The sequence below is a fragment of the Anopheles merus genome, unplaced genomic scaffold, assembly GCF_017562075.2.
Source record: "Anopheles merus strain MAF unplaced genomic scaffold, AmerM5.1 LNR4000131, whole genome shotgun sequence".
NCBI classification, from domain to species: Eukaryota; Metazoa; Arthropoda; class Insecta; order Diptera; family Culicidae; genus Anopheles; species Anopheles merus.
Genome location: NW_024427711.1, coordinates 61,993 through 78,862, shown reverse-complemented (window position 1 = coordinate 78,862; position 16,870 = coordinate 61,993). Strand labels below are relative to the sequence as shown.

The 16,870-nt window shown below is 38.4% G+C and overlaps 7 protein-coding genes across 7 annotated transcripts; 3 read left to right on the top strand and 4 right to left on the bottom strand.

Moving 5' to 3' along the window:
• Positions 1–6,799: 6,799 nt before the first annotated feature.
• On the bottom strand, positions 6,800–7,219 carry LOC121601637 (histone H4). The gene has a single exon (XM_041930454.1). It carries the CDS (start codon positions 7,175–7,177, stop codon positions 6,866–6,868), a length of 312 nt encoding a protein of 103 aa, XP_041786388.1. The 5' UTR covers positions 7,178–7,219; the 3' UTR covers positions 6,800–6,865.
• Positions 7,220–7,378: 159 nt separating this feature from the next.
• Positions 7,379–14,997, top strand: LOC121601639. The gene is made up of 4 exons (XM_041930456.1): positions 7,379–7,837; positions 9,310–9,660; positions 13,763–13,956; positions 14,230–14,997. Exons 1-4 carry the CDS (start codon positions 7,433–7,435, stop codon positions 14,717–14,719), a joined length of 1,440 nt encoding a protein of 479 aa, XP_041786390.1. The 5' UTR covers positions 7,379–7,432; the 3' UTR covers positions 14,720–14,997.
• Positions 8,548–9,099, bottom strand: LOC121601633 (histone H2B). Its single transcript, XM_041930450.1, has one exon. The coding sequence runs from the start codon at positions 9,007–9,009 to the stop codon at positions 8,635–8,637; it is 375 nt and encodes a 124-aa protein (XP_041786384.1). The 5' UTR covers positions 9,010–9,099; the 3' UTR covers positions 8,548–8,634.
• On the top strand, positions 9,227–10,629 carry LOC121601631 (histone H2A). Its single transcript, XM_041930447.1, has one exon. It carries the CDS (start codon positions 9,292–9,294, stop codon positions 9,664–9,666), a length of 375 nt encoding a protein of 124 aa, XP_041786381.1. The 5' UTR covers positions 9,227–9,291; the 3' UTR covers positions 9,667–10,629.
• Positions 13,676–14,095, bottom strand: LOC121601636 (histone H4). The gene has a single exon (XM_041930453.1). The coding sequence runs from the start codon at positions 14,051–14,053 to the stop codon at positions 13,742–13,744; it is 312 nt and encodes a 103-aa protein (XP_041786387.1). The 5' UTR covers positions 14,054–14,095; the 3' UTR covers positions 13,676–13,741.
• A 426-nt stretch (positions 14,998–15,423) lies between the features above and the next one.
• LOC121601632 (histone H2B) lies at positions 15,424–15,975 on the bottom strand. The gene has a single exon (XM_041930448.1). It carries the CDS (start codon positions 15,883–15,885, stop codon positions 15,511–15,513), a length of 375 nt encoding a protein of 124 aa, XP_041786382.1. The 5' UTR covers positions 15,886–15,975; the 3' UTR covers positions 15,424–15,510.
• A 192-nt stretch (positions 15,976–16,167) lies between these two features.
• Positions 16,168–16,542, top strand: LOC121601638 (histone H2A). Its single transcript, XM_041930455.1, has one exon. The coding sequence runs from the start codon at positions 16,168–16,170 to the stop codon at positions 16,540–16,542; it is 375 nt and encodes a 124-aa protein (XP_041786389.1).
• The last annotated feature ends 328 nt before the right edge of the window (positions 16,543–16,870 follow it).

Below are 16,870 nucleotides of genomic sequence, written 5' to 3'. Positions count from 1 at the left end.
TTTCTTCATCCAAAATGGCTAGAAACTAAAAAATCATTAGTGACAAAAGTTATTTTCTTCATCCAAAATGGCTAGAAACTTAAAACTCATGAGTAGCAAAAGTTATTTTCTTCATCCAAAATGGCTAGAAACTACAGACTCATGAGTAACAAAAGTTATTTTCTTCATCCAAAATGGCTAGAAACTAAAAAATCATGAGAAACAAAAGTTAGTTTCTTCATCCAAAATGGCTAGAAACTGAAAAATCATGAGTAACAAAAGTTATTTTATTCATCCAAAATGGCTAGAAACTTAAAAATCATGAGTAACAAAAGTTGTTTTCTTCATCCAAAACAGCTACAAACTAAAAATCATGAGTAACAAAAGTTATTTTCTTCATCCAAAATGGCTAGAAACTAAAAAATCATGAGTTACAAAAGTTATTTTCTTCATCCAAAATGGCTAGAAACTGAAAAATCATGAGTAACAAAAGTTATTTTCTTCATCCAAAGAGGCTAGAAACTTAAAAATCATCGATGAGAATCTTCGTTTTTCTTATCCTGACTGCCTTTGAAAGTAAAAAATTTTAATCAGTATTGTTGTTAACAACAAAATTGTTTCTTAAAAGCTGGCTGTGATATACGGATTGCCAAAAGCCGAAGAGAATGGATAAAACCATTATGTCTTTCGCGTCAATCAATTTGCTACTGTTTTTTTCTATCGTCATTTCATTTTATTGTTCATTCGCTAGTTTATTTCATCCTTATCCCAAGAGTTCATTCTCCAATGCCAATCCATAACTGATCTAGTTTAATTGAAATTTTTGACCATTTGAAACAATTCACGAAAATATGCAATTTCATTTTATCAAATTTTCTTAAACAACTACAATGCAATTTAATTAAATTTTCAACAGAATGCCTGTAAGATGCTCAACTCAAGCATGGATCGAGAACTTATCTCTCAAGGCTGTTTATTTTAGTCTATGGGTAAGCCAATCAACTGACTAACCAATGATAACTACCTATGGTTATTATGGAAAGTAAAGTGAAGGGCTCTTTACCCCATTTGCTTAGTAATGGAATGGGATCCGAAGCCCCTTTGAGGGATAATACAGGCTCTCCCATCCAACTCCTATTCCGACACGTCTTCGTCGTGCAGAGTGGTAACATGTGTCACCACATATCCAAGCTTGGGTACACGGGCTTGACCCAACCCCTTGGGCGGATAGTGACATATGGCGAACCAGGAGGGGGGTGGGTACCCCGGGAAACCGGTTGCCTGAACGTCGGGGGGGCAACCCGACGCTAAACAAAACGGTCACGTGGGCGCGGGGCCAGTTACCCAGTCCCATGAAGCAACCGACTACAGAAAGCCAAAGAAATTTTCGAAACGGATTCAACGCTATCGACCCTACGCAATGCCCCCGAACTACTCTAAAACTGGGCTCATGCAACGTACGCACTCTAACCGAAGCCGGAGCCTTGAAAAAACTTGATGACGTCCTAGCCACACGGATAAGAAAGTAAGTAAAGAGAAGCGATGCTTTGGGATAAAATCGTTGGAGGATTTTGTTTTCTACTGCTAGGTTTGCATATTCTTTTTTTTATTGAATCGATTCATTAACTATAACTCGTATGAGACCGGGTACATCAGCTAGTGAAACATTAAATCATACATAACTTCTTTTAATTGTGTTGCTTCAATTATAATAAGCAAATACGAAGCTTCTTTTTCTCCGCTCTTTTTTCAGCACTGTTCATCAAACTAGTATTTTGACTTAGTTGTCTTTTAATTGTTTTGATCTGTTTTCTCGCTTGAATACGTCTACTCGTTATAAATAACACGAAGTAAATGAATGTTAGAAACGTTACATTTTCCTATTACTATTCCTAGCAAATAAGTTTTTCTGAACGGGAAATCTTTTTATCCTTGAAAACATGTATAGAGAAAACAAATATTAAATCGTGACAAATATAAAAAAAGAGTAAATAAATATAATTTGTGGAAGATTTTTCATATTCTTTTTATTTTTATTTCTTAACACTTTTTAAGCACAAGCCTTTAAAGCATAACAAGAAAATGAAATTCGAACTCCGATTCTAGTGAACAAGAGGAAAAAAGGGAAGTAACAAAAATAATGAAAAGTAACAAAATATCTTGAAAATTTCACACCATTAATAACTATATCATATTTTTGGGACTGAAAGATCTTGTCTATCTTTATATTATAAGAAGAAAAACTAAAATAATGTTCAAAGAAAACCTTCTAGCTCTGTAAAAAATGAAACTAAAAAAAAATTGAGTGAAATAACTATCATTTTTTATAAAAAAAAACAAGACATAAAAAATCATGAATAAAAAATTCTAGATTTTTGTGAAAAATGAAAATAAAAACAATATATTATGGCTTTCAAAATTTTCCTACGTATTCAAAAGTGACTGAAAATATTCTTACTAAAAGGTTCAAGCGTTAAAAATGGTTAGAGAAAAATGACACCATGTATAAAAAATATTCATTATCATTAAAACAGAAATAAAAATAAAACACACAAAAAAAAAACCAAACGCTTTCAGACTCTAGAAAAAGTGATTTGAACAGAACAAAATACGAGGATTATTAAATTAGGGAGATATTTAAAATGTGCATAGAAAAATAAATGATATTTTATACGATATATGCTGTATTGGGACTTCTGAACGGATTAAAAATTTAAAATATAACAAGACTCTTGTAGGAAAGTGTGCACAAAATGTAAATGAAAAAATTTGCCTTCCTTTGGCACAAAAAGCATCATTTACTGTTTCCAATTCTCTAACCCTGCGAATTATGTAAAATGCAGCATATCAGAAGCGATGTGTTAAATTTTCCAGGTAGCTTTGTCAAGAGGGTTGGTTTTACCATAGCAAATGCAAGCAGTGATACCTGTGTGTTGACCTTTTTTCTGGAAACGCTAAAGGACACGTTTACCTGATTTATCGTTAACTACGGGAAAATGTTAAAAGTGTTGGTTGTCGAAAAATGTTGTGTGTTCAGGTAAGGCTAGGTTCTCACAACAGTTTGGCTTTCAATATTTCGGGAAACGTTGGAAATGGCTTTAAAAAAGTTGGACCAAAGATTAGGAACATTCATATAAATAAACATCCTCAATAATGTTTCCCTTCACCCTTCATTTAAATAACCATATAAATATATGCAGCATTTTACACTATTTTTTTAAACAATATTTTCATTTGCAATGTAGGAATGCCAATAAAATACAATAAATTGAAATGTCCCTAACGCATGTGCAACTCCACATTCAATAACGCCATCTTGTGGTGATCAAAGTCCCTGCAACCAGTAGTAACGCCATCTTAATAATTGGTAAAAGTAAGGCTCAGCCCTTGACGTTACAAAGGAGAAACGTTACTTGTCTTTTAAAATTCCCAAGCTGCATTTCATAGAGGGTTGGTCATCCACGCGACCGATCGCTGTGCATAAGTTAAATAAGAAATATTTTACATTTCGAATAAAATAACAATTATTTACTTGAGGATAAATCGATATCAGTGAGATAAAATTATTTATTTACAAGTTAAAAAAGATCAATTTTTTTCATTAATGCACTATAATTCAAGCAAAAAAGTCTTACAGTATCAAGGTCTTAAAACCCTCTAAGCTTATAATTGGAGTACCGTTGCCAAAGTAAAAAATTTAAAGTATTTAAAGTATATCCAAAGAAATTAAATATGTGCAATTAATTTAAAGCCTATTAAGAACGTTTATGGCGATTTTGAATGATGGTTGCTTTGGATGCGAGGGCTCTTTTGAAATGGCGCTTATCGAGCTTAAAAAATCCGTTCATAATTTTCAAAATTCTAGTTTTACCAAAAGATTTGCAAATAAAAAATTAGTTTTTTGTAATAACATTTCTAACTTTATTGATTGTTATAAAAGTATTTCTTGAAGTTGTTATAACTCGCATTGATGCAAAAAATATTAAGATAATAATAGTGTTATAACTTTTCATTATCATAAATTATCAATAAGTCATATCTTTAAAAAAGCTTTTTATTTTTGTTCAAAATTGGTCTTTTCTCATTATTGCATACAAATAATCAACATTAAGACATGATTAATAATCTATCAGTTTGCTTATCCCCGATGGTAAAACCAGGCGTTAAAAAATGCTGCTTGGGTTTGCGCTAAACAGGCGTTACGTGTAACGCTAGCGTAACGTAGAGGGCGGGTGTTCATGAGATTGCAGGGTGTTTGTCCTGGATAATAACTGGGAAACATTTGTATGATAACGAAAACTGGGGAACAATCACCAATTGTTAAAATGCAAACGGAAACATCGCTCGCGGAGCATCGCTTAGCCAGTATCGCAAAAGAAGTATCCCAAGAAAATATATGGCATTCAGTTAACATCCTAGATGTTGGAGGTTGAGTTAATTTCTACATCTTTATACCATCCTGCTAGCAAATCTTGCACAAAGTATTTGGCGGGAAGCTCTTGCTTGACACTTGTTAACGCTCTCTTGAGAATATGGTAAATTTGCAAATTTTGCTCTTATAGAAAACTCGAGTGGCGAGATTTATCTTTTCTAGGGCGCAATCCTTCATAATGCTTCGTAAACTGAAATATAATTAAAAAATTATTTACATTCATAAACTTCAAACCATAATTGCGTTGAATTGAAGCCACTTTAGGCATTTTCGGCAATTAATATTGTTTTACTTATGCAATTTCAATTGGCAAAACTATTGTATTAATCACAAACCAATCGCAAACCTTGTACATTTGCAAAAAATCAAGATTCTCATTATTTTACTCGAAGCATTATGAAACATCATTAATCTGCATGGAAATTTTGATTCGTTTTTGGACAGTTTCGAGCTCATGTTTCAAATTGCAAACGATTTGAAACATATTCCGAACAGGCTTAAAATTCCTTCAAAAATCTTCAAATTAACACACAATACATATTTTAAGTTTTTTCTTGGTCTGGTGATGGAAACTGTTTTAAGGTTTTGAGTTGAAGCATTGTTTTGTGTGTGTGCGCGGAAATGGTGTTATTGTGATCAAAAATAAAGAAAAGAAATAGAATATTTAGAAACGAAAAAACGAATTTGTTGGAAAGAAGCTTTTTGTTAAAATTATTTTTATCTATTCCGAAAGTTTTCAAGCTAACATAAGCATGCATAACATTCTCGTTTCTATAATGAATGCTATAGAACAGTGCTAACAAAAACGCATCGAAAGGCATGATTAGTTAAACTGTCAATTAACAACATTAATAAACAACATGACATAAACTGTGGATGCGTCTCACTAAGCTATGTAAAAAAGTCCGTTAATTGTTATAAAAGATATTTATATGCAACATTAGTCGATCTTAATTCTATATTGAATTTGGTCCTGGTTCTTAACATTCTTATTGGGGCCTGAAAGTTCTATTTATTAAAAATAACGGGCCTTCGAAAGATCCGCTAACAAGTTTGTATATAAATAAGCACTTCTTGCTTCTATGTTGCAGAGGCTCTATTCTAAATAACAGGCACCTTGTACGGTAAGAGGGACAAACAGAATTACGAGACGTCGGGAGACGATAAAACAATGAACGAGTAAGCTTGCGTTGAACCGATTCTAGCCTATATTTTAAATGTAGCTGTGTCGGTGTCCAAATAATACTAGCAAATTCTAAAGTAGGATGGACAATTGCACAATACACAGCTTTTCTACTGAATGGATCGTTGGAGTCTTTCTCAACACGCAAAATGAATCCTAACAAACGGAAAGCTTTTGAAAGTATTGCTTCATAGTGGTTCTATAACGTTAGTCTGCTATCTAAATGAGCGCCTAAATCATGAATCACATTTTACGCGGCTTTGATCTATCATCAATTTTATATTCGCAAATAATGGGAAATCATTTCCTTGTGAAGGATGTAACAGAACATTTTGATATGTTGAGACGCATACAATTGGAATAACACAACGCGTTAAATCGAATTAAACAGATTTGAAGAGTTAAAGAATTGGTTTGATCTGATACCGGTAGGAACATTTTCATATCACCTGCATAAAACAATTCTTCGCAATCCGGCATAACGTGAATAACATCATTTATGAAAATGTTAAAGAGAAAAGGGCCGAGAATGCTGCATTGTGGAACCCTGGACGGGTTGGCGAATGGTGCAGATAGAGAGGAGGAAATAATCACAGTAATATGCTTATCACTTAAATAATACGAGAGCAAATGAACGAGCGTGCTATTAACTCCGTAGCTTGATAGTTTTGAAATTAGCATTGAGTGATTTACGGATTCAAAGGCAGCATTGACGCTGTTAGCGGTTGCTGTATAATAAATTCACAAACCTCATGTGAACAGTGTTGTTTTTTTCACCCGTTTTCCTTCTTTTGATGAATTATCCAAGTATCAATGAATGATGCGCATGTGTAAGTCAAATTTGAGTTGATGCAAAAAAACGGTATGTTCCACGCGGCGATTATTGCTTCAAGAGGATGAAAGGTTTGCCCTGAAAAAGAAAATGATTTTTATTAGAAAATATAATATTAATCAATCTTTAAATAAATAAATAAAAATTATTTCTTTTAACAAACGCTTCAATCGTCGTTTTTATGTACGATTCAAACGCATACGTATAAGTTAAAAAAGCACATTTACAAAACGCCATTTCATATAAATGCACTGCATATACAGCAGTTATGCGAGTAATATGTTAAACGCACGCCATTCGAAGCCATCATAGATTTTTTTTTCTCAAATATAATTGTCGCATGTTGCGAAAGACATAGCTCTTGAGTAATGTATTGTGGTCCTGAAAAGGACCGTTTGATTTGAGACTCCATTTGGAGGTTTGTTAGAGCACGTTGAATTTAACCTCCGAAACCGTACAGAGTACGGCCCTGACGCTTCAGAGCATACACCACATCCATAGCGGTGACGGTTTTACGCTTGGCGTGTTCAGTGTAAGTGACCGCATCACGGATCACATTCTCCAGAAACACTTTCAGCACGCCACGGGTTTCCTCGTAGATGAGGCCGGAGATACGTTTCACTCCTCCGCGCCGAGCCAAACGGCGGATGGCGGGCTTGGTAATGCCCTGGATGTTATCCCGCAGCACTTTTCGGTGACGCTTGGCTCCTCCTTTACCCAGACCTTTTCCTCCCTTTCCTCTTCCAGTCATGATGAGCACAGGATTGCACGTTCACGATGTTCACACTTTAAATTGACGATCACGAATGAGCGTTTTCGAGCTCAACGTCCCTATTTATACTTTTTCATCCACGCATTCCCTCTTGCTCTTAAGATGAGAGAAAATGAGGGTTGACAAGCGCATAAATAGAGCTGTTGTTCGAGCAGTTTCATCATTCAACGTTCAACTTTTGTTAAAGAAACAAGTTCGCTCCGTGCCCAACGAAACCTACGCTCCCGAAGTGAAATGGCTCGTACCAAGCAAACCGCTCGTAAATCGACTGGAGGTAAGGCTCCTCGCAAGCAGCTGGCCACCAAGGCTGCTCGTAAAAGTGCCCCGGCCACCGGAGGAGTGAAGAAGCCGCATCGTTACCGTCCGGGAACGGTGGCCCTCCGAGAAATCCGTCGCTACCAGAAGTCGACCGAGCTGCTCATCCGCAAGCTGCCCTTCCAGCGCTTGGTGCGTGAGATCGCCCAGGACTTCAAGACTGATCTCCGCTTCCAGAGCTCAGCCGTGATGGCGCTGCAGGAAGCCAGCGAGGCGTACCTGGTTGGTCTGTTCGAAGACACGAATCTGTGCGCCATCCACGCCAAGCGCGTCACCATCATGCCCAAGGACATCCAGCTGGCCCGTCGCATCCGCGGAGAGCGTGCCTAAATCGTCCATGCATCCGGAAGCGGTCCCTGTCTAAACGGGGCATTTCCTTCTCAAAACGGTCCTTTTCAGGACCACCAATACTGTTGAACATATCAAGAATTATCTTTCGATTACTTTTATGAAATGGTACATGTGAAGGCAAGCTAACACGTATGTCGTTTTGTTTTTACGAGATAATGATGAAAAGGTGGAATATTCGTTTCAAACAATCATCGTTATGGGAGGTAGTTTAACTTTTTCTTGACAAAGTTTTGTTGTTTTCAAAGCATTTAAAGCTTTGATTATGTTAACCAATACTATATTACCATCTATATTACCTATGAGTATATTACCAACATCGCAGCTTACAACAAACCACGAACGAATAGTATGACATTATATTTTACAACAAATGTTCGACACAACCAGCTTAACTGTGACTCATAGGCACGAAAATGAAAACGCGTACCAAAACGATCCTTCAATACTTATAAAGCAACATTAAAATCGAACAAATCTATTACAACATTTAACTCACGACATATAAGCTGCAATTGGTTGCTTTGTCGATAAATTATCCTCGTACGCGCGAGGAAAACTTAAATTAAAAAAATGATTTTCATACAACGAGCGAAACGACTTCTACTCATAAATTATGATACACGAAACTCCATTTACAATTCCACTTCGGAAAACGCTTCCAACCATTGCGGATGAAATGAAGGATAATTCTTTGCTTGAATGCGGTTTGTGGTCCTGAAAAGGACCGATTTGAGAGATGTTCATGAAAAGAAGCCAATCATTTCAGTGGCTTACTTCGAGCTGGTGTACTTTGTGACAGCCTTCGTTCCTTCGGAGACGGCGTGCTTGGCAAGCTCACCAGGCAGCAGCAGACGAACAGCGGTTTGGATTTCGCGGGACGTGATCGTCGAACGTTTGTTGTAGTGCGCCAAGCGGGACGCCTCAGCAGCAATGCGTTCGAAGATATCGTTGACGAAACTGTTCATGATGCTCATGGCCTTCGAAGAGATGCCAGTATCCGGGTGGACTTGCTTCAACACTTTGTAGATGTAAATAGCGTAGCTTTCCTTGCGGGTCTTGCGCTTCTTTTTCTTGTCGGACTTGGAAATATTTTTCTGGGCTTTGCCAGACTTCTTCGCAGCTTTTCCACTGGTTTTGGGTGCCATTTCGACGGAAAAATTCACTCAACACTGGGACACGATGTGTTCGATTCAACGGGTGATTGCGTTCTAGACAAATTCCAAGCTCTCCGATCGCTTATAACGGGCCGTGAGAGAGGATACGTATCGTGCAGCTCGAAAAATTCCAAACGAGTATCGCGCAGCTCGAATAAGCTGCTATATAAGCATCGGTCGAGTCAAAATTGCTCCATTATAAAAAGACCCTTCTCAAAGAGAACACCGTGTTGTTCGTGATCCCTTACAAACGTTCCCCAATCAAATCTAACCATGTCTGGCCGTGGAAAGGGAGGAAAGGTAAAGGGAAAGGCAAAGTCCCGCTCCAACCGTGCCGGTCTTCAGTTCCCCGTTGGCCGTATTCATCGTCTCCTGCGCAAGGGTAACTATGCCGAGCGCGTCGGTGCCGGAGCGCCCGTGTATCTGGCAGCCGTCATGGAGTACTTAGCCGCTGAAGTGCTTGAGTTGGCCGGAAACGCTGCCCGTGACAACAAGAAGACGCGCATCATCCCGCGTCATCTGCAGCTGGCCATCCGCAACGACGAGGAGTTGAACAAGCTGCTGTCCGGAGTAACCATCGCTCAGGGTGGTGTGCTGCCCAACATTCAGGCCGTGCTGCTGCCCAAGAAGACCGAAAAGAAGGCTTAAACTGTGTAACAAAGCTTCCTTCATCTCAAACCCAAAACCGTCCTTTTCAGGGCGACAAATAACTTTGCCAAAGACATTTTATTCGATTTATGCTGATATGGGACAACCAGAAGTAAGAACATTTTCTAATATAGAACGGTGCTTGAAAGTGTGCACAAAATGTAAATGAAAAAATGTGCCTCCTTTGGGCACAAAAAGCATCATTTACTGTTTTCAATTCTCTAACCCTGCGAATTATGTAAAATGCAGCATATCAGAAGCGATGTGTAAAATTTTCCAGGTAGCTTGGTAAAGCGGGTTTTACCATAGCAAATGCAAGCAGTGATACCTGTGTATTGACCTTTTTTCTGGAAACGCTAAAGGACACGTTTACCTGATTTATCGTTAACCACGGGAAAATGTTAAAAGTGTTGGTCGAAAAATGTTGTGTGTTCAGATAAGGCTAGGTTCTCTCAAAAGTTTTACTTGGCAAATTTATTGGGGACGTTGGAAATGGCTTTAAAAAAGTTGGACCAAAGATTAGGAACATTCATATAAATAAACATCCTCTATAATGTTTCCCTTCACCCTTCATTTAAATAACCATGTGAATATTTCTGGCATTTTATAGTATATTTTTAAACAATATTTTCATTTGCAATGTAGGAATGCCAATAAAATACAATAAATTGAAATGTCCCTAACGCATGTGCAACTCCACATTCAATAATGCCATCTAGTGGTGATCAAAGTCCCTGCAACCAGTCGTAACGCCATCTTAATAATTGGTAAAAGTAAGGCTCAGCCCTTGACGTTACAAAGGAGAAACGTTACTTGTCTTTTAAAATTCCCAAGCTGCATTTCATAGAGGGTTGGTCATCCACGCGACCGATCGGTGTGCATAAGTTAAATAAGAAATATTTAACATTTCGAATAAAATAACAATAATTTGCTTTGGGATAAATCGATATCAGTGAGATTAAATAGTTTAATTACAAGTTAAAAAAAGAATAAGTGTTTTCATTCATGCACTATAGTTCAAGCAAAAAAGTCTTACAGTTTAAAGGTCTTAAAAGCCTCTAAGCTTATAATTGTTGTAACGTTGCCAAAGTAAAAAATATAAATTATATAAAGTATATCCAAAGAAATTAAATATGTGCAATTAATTTAAAGCCTATTTAGATAACGTTTATGGTGATTTTGAATGCCGGTTGCTATGGATGCGAGGGCTCTTTTGAAATGGCGCGCATCGAGTTTAATAAATCCTTTAATAATTTTCAAAATTCTAGTTTTACCAAAAGATTGGCAAATAAAAAATTAGTTTTTTGTGATAACATTTCTAAGTTTATTGATTGCTATAAAAGTATTTCTTGAAGTTGTTTTAACTCGCATTGATGCAAAAAATATTAAGATAATAATAGTGTTATAACTTTTCATTATCATAAATTCTCAATGAGTCATATCTTTAAAAAAGCTTTTTATTTTTGTTCAAAATAGGTCTTTTCTCATTATTGCATACAAATAATCAATATTAAGACATGATTAATAATCTATCAATTTGCTTATCTACGATGGTAAAACCAGGCGTTAAAAAAATGCTGCTTGGGTTTGCGCTAAACAGGCGTTACGTGTAACGCTAGCGTAACGTAGAGGGCGGATGTTCATGAGATCGCAGGGTGTTTGTCCTGGATAATAACCGGGAAACATTTGTATGATAACGAAAGCTGGAGAACAATCACCAATTGTAAAAATTAAAACGGAAACATCGCTCGCGGAGCATCGCTTAGCCAGTATCGCAAAAGAAGTATCCCAAGAAAATATATGGCATTCAGTTAACATCCTAGATTTTGGAGGTTGAGTTAATTTCTACATCTTTATACCATCCTGCTAGCAAATCTGGCACAAAGTATTTGGCGGGAAGCTCTTGCTTGACACTTGTTAACGCTCTCTGGAGAATAAGGTGAATTTGCAAATTTTTGCTCTTATAGAAAACTCAAGTGGTGAGATTCATCTTTTCTAGGGCGCAATCCTGCATAATGCTTCGTAAACTAAAATATTATTAAAAAATTTTATTTACATTCATTAACTTCAAACCATAATTGCGTTAAATTGCAGTCACTTTAGGCATTTTCGGCAATGAATATTGTTTTACTTATGCAATTTCAATTCAAAAATCTTCAAATTAACACACAATACATATTTTAAGTTTTTCAAAGTCTGATGATGGAAACTGTTTTAAGGTTTTGAGTTGAGGCAATGTTTTGTGTGTGCGCGGAAATGGTGTTATTGTGATCAAAAATAAGAAAAGAAATAGAATATTAAGAAACGAAAGCACGAATTTGTTGAAAAGAAGCTTTTTGTTATTATTATTTTTATCTATTCCGAAAGTTTTCAAGCTCACATCAGCATGAATAACATTCTCGTTTCTATAATTAATGCTATAGAACAGTGCTAACAAAAACGCATCGAAAGGCATAATTAGTTTAACTGTCAATTAACCACATTAATAAACAACTTACCATAAACTGTGGATGCGTCTCACTTAGCTATGTAAAAAATACCGTTAATTATTATAAAAGATCGTTATATCCAACATTAGTCCATCTTAATTATATGTTGAATAAAATTTTGGTTCTTAACATTCTTATTGAGACCTGAAAGTTCTATTTATTAACAATGACGGGCCTTCGAAAGATCCGCTAACAAGTTTGTACAAAAATAAGCACTTCTTTCTTCTATGTTGCAGAGGTTCTATTCCAAATAACAGGCACCTTGTACGGTAAGAGGGACAAACAGAATTACGAGACGTCGGGAGACGATAAAACAATGAACGAGTAAGCTTGCGTTGAACCGATTCTAGCCTATATTTTAAATGTAGCTGTGTCGGTGTCCAAATAATACTAGCAAATTCTAATGTAGGACGGACAATTGCACAATACACAGCTTTTTTACTGAATGGATCGTTGGAGTCTTTCTCAACACGCAAAATGAATCCTAACAAACGGAAAGCATTTGAAAGTGTTGCTTCATAGTGGTTCTATAACGTTAGTCTGCTATCTAAATGAGCGCCTAAATCATGAATCACATTTTTACGCGGCTTTGATCTATCATCAATTTTATATTCGCAAATAATGGGAAATCATTTCCTTGTGAAGGATGTAACAGAACATTTTGATATGTTGAGACGCATACAATTGGAATAACACAACGCGTTAAATCGAATTAAACAGATTTGAAGAGTTAAAGAATTGGTTTGATCTGATACCGGTAGGAACATTTTCATATCACCTGCATAAAACAATTCTTCGCAATCCGGCATAACGTGAATAACATCATTTATGAAAATGTTAAAGAGAAAAGGGCCGAGAATGCTGCATTGTGGAACCCTGGACGGGTTGGCGAATGGTTCAGATAGAGAGGAGGAAATAATCACAGTAATATGCTTATCACTTAAATAATACGAGAGCAAATGAACGAGCGCGCTATTAACTCCGTAGCTTGATAGTTTTGAAATTAGCATTGAGTGATTTACGGATTCAAAGGCAGCATTGACGCTGTTAGCGGTTGCTGTATAATAAATTCACAAACCTCATGTGAACAGTGTTGTTTTTTTCACCCGTTTTCCTTCTTTTGATGAATTATCCAAAGTATCAATGAATGATGCGCATGTGTAAGTCAAATTTGAGTTGATGCAAAAAAACGGTATGTTCCACGCGGCGATTATTGCTTCAAGAGGATGAAAGGTTTGCCCTGAAAAAGAAAATGATTTTTATTAGAAAATATAATATTAATCAATCTTTAAATAAATAAAAATTATTTCTTTTAACAAACGCTTCAATCGTCGTTTTTATGTACGATTCAAACGCATACGTATAAGTTAAAAAAGCACATTTACAAAACGCCATTTCATATAAATGCACTGCATATACAGCAGTGTGAGTGCTTGTTATGCGAGTAATATATCATAGAATTTTTTTTCTCAAATAAGAATTGTCGCATGTTGCGAAAGACACAGCTCTTGAGTAATGTATTGTGGTCCTGAAAAGGACCGTTTGATTTGAGACTCCATTTGGAGGTTTGTTAGAGCACGTTGAATTTAACCTCCGAAACCGTACAGAGTACGGCCCTGACGCTTCAGAGCATACACCACATCCATAGCGGTGACGGTTTTACGCTTGGCGTGTTCAGTGTAAGTGACCGCATCACGGATCACATTCTCCAGAAACACTTTCAGCACGCCACGGGTTTCCTCGTAGATGAGGCCGGAGATACGTTTCACTCCTCCGCGCCGAGCCAAACGGCGGATGGCGGGCTTGGTAATGCCCTGGATGTTATCCCGCAGCACTTTTCGGTGACGCTTGGCTCCTCCTTTACCCAGACCTTTTCCTCCCTTTCCTCTTCCAGTCATGATGAGCACAGGATTGCACGTTCACGATGTTCACACTTTAAATTGACGATCACGAATGAGCGTTTTCGAGCTCAACGTCCCTATTTATACTTTTTCATCCACGCATTCCCTCTTGCTCTTAAGATGAGAGAAAATGAGGGTTGACAAGCGCATAAATAGAGCTGTTGTTCGAGCAGTTTCATCATTCAACGTTCAACTTTTGTTAAAGAAACAAGTTCGCTCCGTGCCCAACGAAACCTACGCTCCCGAAGTGAAATGGCTCGTACCAAGCAAACCGCTCGTAAATCGACTGGAGGTAAGGCTCCTCGCAAGCAGCTGGCCACCAAGGCTGCTCGTAAAAGTGCCCCGGCCACCGGAGGAGTGAAGAAGCCGCATCGTTACCGTCCGGGAACGGTGGCCCTCCGAGAAATCCGTCGCTACCAGAAGTCGACCGAGCTGCTCATCCGCAAGCTGCCCTTCCAGCGCTTGGTGCGTGAGATCGCCCAGGACTTCAAGACTGATCTCCGCTTCCAGAGCTCAGCCGTGATGGCGCTGCAGGAAGCCAGCGAGGCGTACCTGGTTGGTCTGTTCGAAGACACGAATCTGTGCGCCATCCACGCCAAGCGCGTCACCATCATGCCCAAGGACATCCAGCTGGCCCGTCGCATCCGCGGAGAGCGTGCCTAAATCGTCCATGCATCCGGAAGCGGTCCCTGTCTAAACGGGGCATTTCCTTCTCAAAACGGTCCTTTTCAGGACCACCAATACTGTTGAACATATCAAGAATTATCTTTCGATTACTATTATGAAATGGTACATGTGAAGGCAAGCTAACACGTATGTCGTTTTGTTTTTACGAGATAATGATGAAAAGGTGGAATATTCGTTTCAAACAATCATCGTTATGGGAGGTAGTTTAACTTTTTCTTGACAAAGTTTTGTTGTTTTCAAAGCATTTAAAGCTTTGATTATGTTAACCAATACTATATTACCATCTATATTACCTATGAGTATATTACCAACATCGCAGCTTACAACAAACCACGAACGAATAGTATGACATTATATTTTACAACAAATGTTCGACACAACCAGCTTAACTGTGACTCATAGGCACGAAAATGAAAACGCGTACCAAAACGATCCTTCAATACTTATAAAGCAACATTAAAATCGAACAAATCTATTACAACATTTAACTCACGACATATAAGCTGCAATTGGTTGCTTTGTCGATAAATTATCCTCGTACGCGCGAGGAAAACTTAAATTAAAAAAATGATTTTCATACAACGAGCGAAACGACTTCTACTCATAAATTATGATACACGAAACTCCATTTACAATTCCACTTCGGAAAACGCTTCCAACCATTGCGGATGAAATGAAGGATAATTCTTTGCTTGAATGCGGTTTGTGGTCCTGAAAAGGACCGATTTGAGAGATGTTCATGAAAAGAAGCCAATCATTTCAGTGGCTTACTTCGAGCTGGTGTACTTTGTGACAGCCTTCGTTCCTTCGGAGACGGCGTGCTTGGCAAGCTCACCAGGCAGCAGCAGACGAACAGCGGTTTGGATTTCGCGGGACGTGATCGTCGAACGTTTGTTGTAGTGCGCCAAGCGGGACGCCTCAGCAGCAATGCGTTCGAAGATATCGTTGACGAAACTGTTCATGATGCTCATGGCCTTCGAAGAGATGCCAGTATCCGGGTGGACTTGCTTCAACACTTTGTAGATGTAAATAGCGTAGCTTTCCTTGCGGGTCTTGCGCTTCTTTTTCTTGTCGGACTTGGAAATATTTTTCTGGGCTTTGCCAGACTTCTTCGCAGCTTTTCCACTGGTTTTGGGTGCCATTTCGACGGAAAAATTCACTCAACACTGGGACACGATGTGTTCGATTCAACGGGTGATTGCGTTCTAGACAAATTCCAAGCTCTCCGATCGCTTATAACGGGCCGTGAGAGAGGATACGTATCGTGCAGCTCGAAAAATTCCAAACGAGTATCGCGCAGCTCGAATAAGCTGCTATATAAGCATCGGTCGAGTCAAAATTGCTCCATTATAAAAAGACCCTTCTCAAAGAGAACACCGTGTTGTTCGTGATCCCTTACAAACGTTCCCCAATAAAATCTAACCATGTCTGGCCGTGGAAAGGGAGGAAAGGTAAAGGGAAAGGCAAAGTCCCGCTCCAACCGTGCCGGTCTTCAGTTCCCCGTTGGCCGTATTCATCGTCTCCTGCGCAAGGGTAACTATGCCGAGCGCGTCGGTGCCGGAGCGCCCGTGTATCTGGCAGCCGTCATGGAGTACTTGGCCGCTGAAGTGCTTGAGTTGGCCGGAAACGCTGCCCGTGACAACAAGAAGACGCGCATCATCCCGCGTCATCTGCAGCTGGCCATCCGCAACGACGAGGAGTTGAACAAGCTGCTGTCCGGAGTAACCATCGCTCAGGGTGGTGTGCTGCCCAACATTCAGGCCGTGCTGCTGCCCAAGAAGACCGAAAAGAAGGCTTAAACTGTGTAACAAAGCTTCCTTCATCTCAAACCCAAAACCGTCCTTTTCAGGGCGACAAATAACTTTGCCAAAGACATTTTATTCGATTTATGCTGATATGGGACAACCAGAAGTAAGAACATTTTCTAATATAGAACGGTGCTTGAAAGTGTGCACAAAATGTAAATGAAAAAATGTGCCTCCTTTGGGCACAAAAAGCATCATTTACTGTTTTCAATTCTCTAACCCTGCGAATTATGTAAAATGCAGCATATCAGAAGCGATGTGTAAAATTTTCCAGGTAGCTTGGTAAAGCGGGTTGGTTTTACCATAGCAAATGCAAGCAGTG

Excerpts from the sequence above, each read along its gene's own strand:
- LOC121601637 (XM_041930454.1), bottom strand. The coding sequence starts at position 7,177 with ATGACTGGAAGAGGAAAGGGAGGAAAAGGTCTGGGTAAAGGAGGAGCC.
- LOC121601639 (XM_041930456.1), top strand. The coding sequence starts at position 7,433 with ATGGCTCGTACCAAGCAAACCGCTCGTAAATCGACTGGAGGTAAGGCT. Across the intron at positions 7,838-9,309 it reads GTCGCATCCGCGGAGAGCGT|GGAGGAAAGGTAAAGGGAAA; the intron begins GCCTAAATCGTC and ends GGCCGTGGAAAG. Across the intron at positions 13,957-14,229 it reads AGCCAAACGGCGGATGGCGG|TTTCATCATTCAACGTTCAA; the intron begins GCTTGGTAATGC and ends TTGTTCGAGCAG.
- LOC121601633 (XM_041930450.1), bottom strand. The coding sequence starts at position 9,009 with ATGGCACCCAAAACCAGTGGAAAAGCTGCGAAGAAGTCTGGCAAAGCC.
- LOC121601631 (XM_041930447.1), top strand. The coding sequence starts at position 9,292 with ATGTCTGGCCGTGGAAAGGGAGGAAAGGTAAAGGGAAAGGCAAAGTCC.
- LOC121601636 (XM_041930453.1), bottom strand. The coding sequence starts at position 14,053 with ATGACTGGAAGAGGAAAGGGAGGAAAAGGTCTGGGTAAAGGAGGAGCC.
- LOC121601632 (XM_041930448.1), bottom strand. The coding sequence starts at position 15,885 with ATGGCACCCAAAACCAGTGGAAAAGCTGCGAAGAAGTCTGGCAAAGCC.
- LOC121601638 (XM_041930455.1), top strand. The coding sequence starts at position 16,168 with ATGTCTGGCCGTGGAAAGGGAGGAAAGGTAAAGGGAAAGGCAAAGTCC.